Source organism: Pelecanus crispus, chromosome 3, assembly GCF_030463565.1.
Source record: "Pelecanus crispus isolate bPelCri1 chromosome 3, bPelCri1.pri, whole genome shotgun sequence".
NCBI classification, from domain to species: Eukaryota; Metazoa; Chordata; class Aves; order Pelecaniformes; family Pelecanidae; genus Pelecanus; species Pelecanus crispus.
Window position 1 is genome coordinate 23148419 of NC_134645.1, and position 10587 is coordinate 23159005.

Here is a 10587-nt window from a genome sequence, read left to right on the forward strand (position 1 = left end):
GTAACAACAGGATCATGAAAGTTAAACTGGTCACAATTGCCACCTCAGCACTACTCCACATTTGGTTCTGCTCCAAACAGTTTACAATGCCTTGGGGAAATCCAGCCTATTTAATGTATCAGAATGGCAGGAATTATCTGAATCACTATTTGTTTTATTAGTAGCAATTCTCAAATGCATTAGCTTTTTTATTCTATTAAACATTTCATTACAACTGTAAATAGTGAAATACCAATAGCAACAAAAATTAGAATAGAATGACTAGTATTTATGAGCCACAACAACTATATAAATTATAAAACAAGCTGCTGATTATGTTGACATTGTGCAGTCAGAAATAGAACTAAGTTTTTTTAAATAGAATCATAGAATCATAGAATCGTTTAGGTTGGAAAAGACCTTTAAGATCATCCAGTCCAACCATTAACCTACACTACCAAGCCCACCTAAACCAATCAAGGGTAGACTAGACTAAACCATATCCCGAAGTGCCACATCTACCTGTTTTTTGAACACTTCCAGGGATGGTGACTCCACCACCTCGCTGGGCAGCCTGTTCCAATGCTTGACCACCCTTTCCGTAAAGAAATTTTTCCTAATTTCCAGCCTAAACCTCCCCTGGCGCAGCTTGAGCCCATTTCCTCTCGTCCTATCGCTAGCTACTTGGGAGAAGAGACCAACACCAACCTCACTACTACCTCCTTTCAGGTAGTTGTAGAGAGCGATAAGGTCTCCCCTCAGCCTCCTCTTCTCCAGGCTAAACAACCCCAGTTCCCTCAGCTGCTCCTCATAAGACTTGTTCTCCAGACCCTTCACCAAATACTTGGTTTTAATAGGAAAAATTAATAAAATACACAACTGTATTCACCTACAAATACCGCACATAAAGAAGAGGGTTTACAGGTTGTGCAAAAGTGGGAAAAAAAAAAGGTAAATTTGTCTTCAGAGAGCAAGCCAATGAAGTATTGCTAAAAATACCACTCTGATATTTCTCTGTCCAGGGCTAGATATCACCTACACAGTCAAATTACACAAGGCATTGATCAAAACAAAAGAAGCCAAATCCCTATAAAAATACTCAAATCCTATGTTATATTTGGAAAGCCTTTATAAAGATGAAAGAATTCTGAGGAGCAAACCTTAAAAAAAAAAAAAAAAAAAATCAAAAACCAAACCTTCCCCCCCCCCCCCCCCAAAACCAGACTAAGTTTTGATGGATAAAGCATCCAAACAAAGTAGGAATAAGTTCATCATCTAATAAAAATCAATTTCTGATTAAATTAATTCACATCACTGGCACCAATGTGTCATTCCTTCCTTCTATTCTTCCTTCTGAACTTCTAAGGTTCTCCTAACTCTCATGCGTATTTCTTCACTTTTAGGCGAGTGGCCCTTCTGCCCACTGAGACACATTAGATAGTCAGAATCACAAGCAGGCCAGTATTTAACTCACTTTGAGGGAACAGTAGGCTAACTTGCTTCCTTTATAACGCTAAAGACTGGGGAATCTGGGAGTGCCTCACTTCTCGATAAATGGCTCAACTGCCTCTCCACCAAACACCACCTAGGTACACATTCACTTCATTGTTCCCCCACTCTGGAAACCTGGGCACACAGGTCATAGGCAAGCAGCACCACGGGTCCCCAGTTTGGCTGATTAGGGGATATGGATCCCAGCACATACCTATTGCTTAATCTAGATATATCCTCAGATAATCTACTCTAGTTCCCAAGAACTGCAAGGGCAGATTGCAAGCAACTTCATTGTCTGCTCAGACTACACAACGTTACAGACACTAGAGGAGTGTCACTGCACTGGAAAATTAATATTACATTTTTTCACTCTAGCAGCTGTCATCTATTAATGCAAAATCTAGTAATGCAAAAATTAAAAAAAAAAATCCAAATCTTCATTTTAAGAAACATCCTTTCAGATTCTGAAATATGACAGAGGGAGTATTCAGTTTAAGAGGACATATGGACCTTCCAAGACATTAGCAGGGCACCTGGTTTTGGGGTTTTTTTTTTCCCCTCTCAGTAATGAGGCTATTTAAAAAGCCTGGGAATCAGACCTCAAATAATGTTATAAAAAGAGAAGGGCAAGAGGTGGGCAGTCATAAGCATGTCCCTCCGGAAAGGGGTCCATCAGGGGAGACAGATCTAGGGAGTCTATTTGCCACCATAGGACTTTCTTTTCTAGGAATGATTAAGAGTATATGGCTTCCCATCTTAAATGGCAATGAGGTGGGGTTGATTAATCATTGGCATGAGTTGGTCTGTTGTTCCCATCTTTGGATAGTCTGGTAAAGAGATTTTCACTGCAGTATTTTAGTATTCCTTGTTCTGGAATGGAAGAAGGCCTAACCTAGACATACATTGAGCCACAGAGAGAGACTAGCTTCTTTGGGTGTCCTCTGTAGACAGTGAAGTGATTGAACTTGTGAGGGGATATTCACTAAGGGTAATTCTCCTAGTAGCTTAAGTACTTCCACTACCTTTAAAAGTGTTACTGTCAATAGTCTGCTACAAGACCAAACCGCTGAAAACTGCAGAGTAATTGTTTGTGTAACAGACAAGGAGAGTAAGCTGCAAGTTTCTGAAGCTGCAATTTCAACATCCTTAAACAAGGATGGTCATCACTGATAAAAAAAAGGATGACAGTAGCAAAAAAGTAATTTGGATTTTTCTTAATGCTGGTAGCATTAGGAAAGGCATAGCAGCGAAAACCACTTTTCCCATATCTTCACTGAAGATAGCATCGGAAAAAACATAGCCTAAGTTTTAGGTCTTTCGTTCAGAAATTAGAAAACTTCATTTCTAAAAAGTCTTGAATGAGTTGAATTAAATTTATACATGCATATAAATCAATTTTAAATGCAACTTTGAAACTTCAAGTTGTTTTATTTTCTTGTGCAACAACATGAAGCCAAGTCTGTTACAGTGATAACGCCTCTCAAATGTTTTAGTTTTAGCTTTGGAGATTTGGACTTTCAAAGTGACTGATGTTGAAATCATCAAAACCGACGCATTAGATTAATGCAATGTTGAAAATTTCTCTTGTATATCAGAGAAAGAAGAGTAGCTTCTAAGAGTAGTATATTGGGTTTACGTGGCTAGGTTGGGGGCAGGGGGGTGGGTGGGCTGTAGAGGTGCCCTCTGTAAGACCAGAGGCTGCCCCCATATCAGACACAGCCAGTTCCAGCTGCCTCTGTGACAGACCTGCTCCTTGCCAAAGCTGGACCCGTCAACAACGGTGGTGGTGCCTCTGTTGGTAACGTATTTAAGGAAGGGTAAAAAACGCTGCACAGTAGCTGTGTGAGAGGAGCGAGAAAAATGTGAGATATACAGCCCTGCAAGCACCAAGGTCAGTGAAGGGGAAGGGGATGTTCCAGGTGCCGGAGCAGAGAGTCCCCTGCTGCCTGTGAAGACCACAATGAAGTAGGTTGTCCCCCTGCAGCCCATGGAGGACCACGCCAGAGCAGATATCCACACTGCAGCCCATGAAGGACCCCATGCCAGAGCATGCTGATGTGCCCTGAAGGAAGCTGCAGCCCATGGAGAACCCACGCAGGAGCAGGCTTTGGCAGGAGCTGTGGCCCATGGAAAGGAGCCCACACAGGAGCAGGTTTTCTGGCAGGAACTGCAGCCCATGGGGGGCCCAAGCTGGAGCAGTCCACTCCTGAAGGACTGTACCCCATGGAAAGGACCCACGCTGGAGCAGTTTTTGAAGAGCTGCAGCCTGTAGGGAGGACCCACATTGGAACAGTTTGACAAGGACTGTATCCTGTGGGAGGGACCCCACACCACAGCAGGGGAACAGTGTGAGGAGGAAAGAGCAGCAGAGACAAAGTGTTATGAACTGACTGCAACTCCCATTCCCCCATCCCCCCTGCACCACTCGGGGGACTGGGGGGAAGGAGGTAGAAGAGTCAGGAATGAAGGACTGAAGTTGAGCCTGGAAAGAAGGGGAGAAGGTGTTTTTAGTCTTGTCCTTGTTTCTCACTATCCTACCCTATTTTTAATTTGCAATAGATGAAATTAATTTTCACCAAGTTGAGTCTGTTATGCCCATGACAGTAATTGGTGAGCAATCTCTCTGTCTTTATCTGAAGCTACAAGATGTTTCACCTCATTTTCTCCCCCTGTCCTGTTGAGGAGGGGGGAGTGAGAGAGCAGCTTGGTGGACAGCCGGCAGACAACCAGGGTTAACCCACCACAACTAGAAAGAGAAAAATGAACTAATAGGTATCACATTTTCACTGCTCTGCAATACAAAATTACTTTTATGCGTGGTAACTACTGAAATAAGTTATTCTTTCCCCTCCAAATGTCAAGTTTTCAAATGCTCCATACTATTTTTGAAAGAAACTATTTTACATTTTCTGCCCTAAAATGCTTTTCAGTATTTTCCCAACACTGTTCAATGATTTTGGTCCCCCTTTTTGCACTTCTCTGAACATTTTTCTCTAATTATGTTTGTCTACAAAACATTACTAGAGAAAGACACCTTCAAGGAAAGCAGCATTTCAACAGAAGAATTCCTCCACACACAGTCTGTCAGCAGTGAAGCGAACTGCATGCTGTTACTTCAGCAAGAACCTCAATGCATGCTAGTACCACTGTTGCAGGCAGGCAGTTCCAAATGTCAGTCTTCTGTTGAGAAAAAGCCAAAGTCCTTCTACTTAATGGAGTTTGTCCCTTTGATTTTAATGATTAAATCTAAATACAGATATCTATCTCCAGGACTAGACAGGCATTTGGAATTACAATCTGCAACCATGCCATCCATAAGCTCCAAATGCTGGAAACCAACTCTTTAGAACTCTCTGAATTGTCCCCACTTACATGCCTTCATATATGGTGCACTCCACTCTTCTTGGTATCTAACATTATTCCAAATGACAAATTATTTACACCTGCTTAATGCAAAAGACTCTGTCAATTCATTTAACTCAAAAAAGCCATGTGTTTGCATTTACTGCAAGACAGGGGCTGCTTTGGGAATTAATTTTTGAATTCTGATTTAGATCCTTCTATTATTATTCTCCCTTAAGTTAAAGTTGTTGGCTCTGTCCAGCAACTGTTTTGGCTTGACTGAGTTCTCCTTCTGTTACTTGCTTCACATCAAGCCATGTCCACCTTCTTCGTTTACATGTTAGAGGTTATAGCTATGCACATGGTGTCTTCTGCCATCATTCTGAAGCCTATAAACCTGTCCTCTGACTTTTAACACTTGTGCTAATTTACATGCAAGAGCAGAAATGCAATTTTAAACCGCCCAACAATGTTTTTGTTAAGAATTTCCTGCATTGTAAGAAAACAAATAAGGAAAAAAAGAGAGGAAAAAAAAAGGCTGCTTAGAAGAACTACTAGTTTTTGAATAATAAAAATGAACCTGCAGAATCGGATTTGGGTTTTCAACTTACATAAAGATGTTATGACAGGTGAATGGAAGTTGTATTTTATTTTTGATTTGGTCATGAGGCTCTGAGAAGTACCACAGGCAGGCTTGTCAGGCAGCGTTGTAAGTTGTCTTAGGCCTAGCATTTGCATGTTAGATATCTGCCTCTTACCCTGCGGCACTGCCCTCTCTCTACCTCATAGCCTCTTTTCTCTCTGGATAACAATGCTGCCAAAGGGACAGCGGTATGCTGATCAACTGCATACCACCAACTGGTCAAGTCAACTCTCATAACAGCAAGAGTACTTAGAATCTGAAAACCCCAATGTTGGCTTTGCTACTAATCAGAAATTAAGTAAAAACAAGAGACGATGCAAGAATTATAAATAACTTCTTCTGATTATTATAATACTAAAGGTAACAGACTGAGGATCTCCAGGAAATAAAACTGTTCTAGCACCAGGTTTCCCAAAAAGTTAGTCTTGAAGCAGCTTCTTAAAAGACAATTTTTAAAATGTTTTAACATAATTAAGTAAATAATTAAATTTAAAAGTTATTAGATAAAGACTACCACTACATCTTTGAGAAGGAATACCTGTATTTGTCATAAAGAAGAATATATGCTTGAAGCATATCTGTTGTAGCTTAAAAAGAAATCTGTTCTGCTTTTGTTTTAAGTTTTGATTATTTAAAATTAAGTTCTCTAGAATTCGTTGCTGAGGTACTGGGAAAGCAACTATACAGTACTTGTCATTACTGAAAGATACACAGACATGATGGAAAGTTGCTGTAAATTAAACCAGACATAACTCCCACGAGCTACAGGCTATCAGGTTAGCTACTCTTTCTCCCCATCCCTACCTCCTACTCCTTTTTCTCTTAACCAATTCACATTTCATTAAAAAAGGCAACACCAGACAAAGAGAAACAAAAAAGCACTATGCAAAGCAGACTTTAAGAATGTTTCACACAACAGTTTTCACTCCAACACTTCCAGTACCAGGCAAACAACTTCACAAAAATGCACAAAGAACCAGCTGGAGCAGGTACATAGAATCTGAACAATTTTAATTGTGCAGGAATTTCAGCCAAAGGTTTGTAACATCACTGTGGTCACATCTGCAATGTCAGAGTTCCTCAGACCTCTAGTAATTTCCTCCATTAAAAGCATGAATCTTTGACCCATTAGCTACAGCACGCATGTACACTGAGGCCTCACTTCAGCAAAAATTCCTCATTGGCCTATCTTTAAACACGTTACAGCAGATCCATTTAATCTTAAATGCAGCATCTGAGTTCACGAAAGAAAACAGGGATGAGTTGTGTTCAGATCTTGTATGGTATAAATTGTGTTACTGCCACTTGGAAAAATATAACCCACATAAACAATTAGCCAATGAGGAGACAGACTATATTAAGATCCATTTGAAGAACAATCAATTAGCAAGACGCCAGCAATATGTTCCAGATTTTGACTTCCTTTCTGGTCAGTCAATAATTAAGTATTGAACAATTTTAAAGAAACTGTATCGTATTTGTGCATCTGAACTTGTACTGTGCTTTTAGAAGAGATATGGCAACAGTTGAATTTTGAACCTCTTTACCACACTCTTCAAATTGAGATCTGTTTAAAAAAAAAAAAAAAAAAACAACCCACAAAAACTAAAAACCACAACACCAAAACCCACAACTTTGTTACAGTTTTGAAATCTAGAAACAACTTGTTTCTGTATTTGAGATTTTTTTATATAAACAATTTGATAAAAATTGGCTTCAGAAGGTGTTTTTTAGTCCCTCCAACTATATATGGATTAATAAGAAGTGTCGCACGTGAATAAGTCATACTACTCACTTTAACGATAGTCGATATAATATATCTACTGCAGTCTACAAGGATTTACTGGAAGTAGCGTACAAAATATACTGGCCCAATTTTATCCCTATTACAACCACACTGAAATCAATTTAAGAAACAATTTCAGTGAAGCAAAAACCAACCCCCTCCACAAGACCTAATGAGTACACATGAAACTTCAAAATCTGTTCATGCATATCTTGACTTACACTCACTATATAACCTTCTTCTGCCTATATCTGTCATTATGTAGCATCAAATTTATGATGCCATACTTGCAAAATCAGTGCCTCCATGAATGCTCACTCCTTGTATTTTGATTTTCTTTGTAGGTATCAAGTAACATGATTATCTCAAAGGGAGTTGCAATGAAATGTTTTTCATGTCCTCCATCCACCTCATGAAGTTTGCGTATCTTCATTATCCAATATTGGCCATAAGCTATCATATGTCAATGACTACACCATTCAAAATGATACATCTCTAACTGGTTTGTCTTTTGGAGTGGAAGAGTGGAGTGTAGGAAATAACTTCTTTGGCAAGAAAACAGTCAAAACCCTCAGAGATTTATCTGAAAATATAAAATAACAACCTTGCTCCAAAACTGTACCAGCAAAATACAATCTAGAAATTAATACATATTTTGTTTACATTCATTAAGGGGAGCTATGCAATAGCCCGTCTGTTACAACACTCATGAGTGTTACCTTAAATCATAAACCCGAAGTATTTTACATATATACAGTTGGCATATCTAATGTACTGCAGGGTATTCACAATAAAAATCAATGAAATAAACACTTCATGGCAAGCAAGAAATGTCAATGTTCCAATTTTTTTTCTTTACATTGTTCAAATAGGCTCTGGGAATAAAACTAAACAGATCAAATGAGAGGGAAACCCCCAGAATAACATGCATTCATCCCAAATGGATTACAGGAAAAGCTTTTCACACCAATGCTGCAGGGTTATTGGAGATTACTACTATGACAAAATACTATCTTCATCAAAAAAAAAAAAAAAAAAACCCAAAAACACCAAACCACCAACCAAACCACACACAAAATAAAGGTTTTGCACTTGTAATCTTCAAACAAGTAAATGCCCATTTTCCTTGTCCATGCTAATATTGTGGTATGATTTAAAATACAGATATCTGAACATGCTAATATTCAGCCTCCAGAACAGTAGTTAGCTATCAAACTGTTGACAGGTTATCCCCCCCCCAATTAACAATCATTCATTTGATGACACATATCAACATGTAGGCGCATGTAGTAAAAACCTGTTACAAAAGCCAGAGCTCAGATTTCTGTGCTTTCTATGTTTTAGCCATCAGCTGTACTGAGATAAGGCATTGACCTTTCTTCTTGATTCACAATGGGAGAATACTCTGCTTACAAGCTTACTACTGTGAAGCCTTGTTGTTAGTGTGAAGAATCACAAAAACATGTGTAAGGCGGCAGATAGGATTCAATACCTTTGTCAACATTCGAAATGTGATATTTCCAACAGTTCGTCAGTTCTTGTCATTTACTGGAAGTGTAAACAACCCAAGTTTAAGATTTCACTAACAGGGATAAAATACTCTGCAGGTTAGAGGGAAGTGAGGGTAATACTCCATGAACTAGTTGAGAGAGGAGCTTTTTTCAGGTTTCATCTTTAAAGGACTCTACTATGCCATCTAGGATTTTCATCTAATAAAGGCAATTTATCCTTGTAATGAGACCGTTTCTATCCAAAGAGACTTCAGGTGGCTGTACCACAAGAAATATTTTTCTGTGCATCTTGAAGTCATTGTGACTGTGATTGCAAACTACTCACTAACGTAAAGAATGGCAGACTGTTGCATTAGGCAAAACCCATCCACAGTCTTTTGCATCCCTGTAAATGCAGCTACTTCCCTGTTTTGATTGTACTATACACTACAGCGTAACAATGGGTTTCATCTAATAAGCTATTCAGAAAACTCTTACATGGTATGCAGGTCACCTCAACCCATTTCCTTGCTGTTGTAAGTAACATGAAAAATGCTTTCAGACATCATCCGAGACAGGAATACTTAGAAGCACCTAAATTCCCATAAAATATTAACTAGAGCTATCTGCAGTATCAGTTCTTTTGTGGTCCCAAACACACTTAGTTAAGTCATGTACTACTGCTGCAGGAATAGATGTCTTGAAGGAAATCTCCTCTACCCCACACAGATTGAATATTTTCAAAGTCCCATGCATGAAGAAGAGGAAAAAGAAGCGGGGGACACACACACGACACAATCACAGCTAGAATTAAAAAAAGCTATTTTCTTCTAGCAATTCTAGAACTACATTATAATCACCGTGAGATAAATGCTCTAACCTCCATCTGCACCATCCCAATCTTTCTCCTCCCACATCAGTGCTGAATTTGCGGGAATAGAAGAATGAATAAGCCAAGAACATTAAAAAATATTTCCAGTTAGGAAGACACTCGCATGTGGTTTGGGAACAGTACTGACAGCCTATTTACCTCAGACTTGACCAGTCTGGGACCTCTAAGTAGCTCCTTTCTCTACCATTTGGGAAATGCCATGCCCAATTACCGGAGCAACACTTTTCTTCTGGAGTCCAAGCTGGTGGAAAGGTAGCCTAACAGAATACCTAGACAGAGGTCTAGAAAGAAAAAAAAAGGGGGGAAATAGAAGCTGGCTTACGTGCTCCAGTTTGTCTTTCCTCCTCAGCCAGACACTGGCACTGTAGTCCTGCTGCTTGACGGTGCTGTAGAAGTTCGCACCTACTCGGGTGAGGCTTGGGGAAGGCTCCCTGGTTCTGCTCTTCAGCCTCATCTGCTCGAAGCCTTCATGGGGGGATGAGGAGAGCCAGTCATGCCTGACTTCCATCTTGACATGACAAGGCAAAGTCCAAGGGAAAAAATCAGAAGAAATCAAGAAATTAAGAGGCCCGAGATGAAGAGGGTCCAAAAAAGAACAGGATGGGGGAAGAAGAAAGAGAAGGAAAGCAAAAACAGCCCCAAAAACAGAAAATGGGAAGAGAAGGGCGGGGGGAAGGAGAAATAACAAGGTAGGAGGAGTGGAGGGAGAAGAAAAGGCTGCAGCTACGAGAGAGGAGCGGACTGAGAGAGCTGAAAGGGCACTCGGGAAAGAAGACGCTCCAAGATGCCGCTGCTTGTTGCCCTCGCCGCCAGCAAGCTGCAGCCCAGGACCGGCGCAGCGGGAAGCGGCTGCTGGCGGCTCTGCCCGGGACGGAGGCGAGGGGAGGCGCGGCCCCGCGCAGACGGAGGCCGGCGGCCGGGCGGGGCCGCTGCCTCCAGCCCGCCTGCAGGTTGGCGCAGT

The 10587-nt window shown here is 40.5% G+C and overlaps 1 protein-coding gene across 1 annotated transcript in view; it reads right to left on the reverse strand.

Moving 5' to 3' along the window:
- Window positions 1-10134, reverse strand: part of PLD5 (phospholipase D family member 5) — a 190140-nt gene extending 180006 nt beyond the window's left edge. The window contains exon 1 of the mRNA XM_075708055.1: window positions 9949-10134. Coding sequence (XP_075564170.1) covers window positions 9949-10134 — 186 coding nt within the window. The remainder of the gene's footprint in view (window positions 1-9948) is intronic.
- Window positions 10135-10587: the final 453 nt, after the last annotated feature.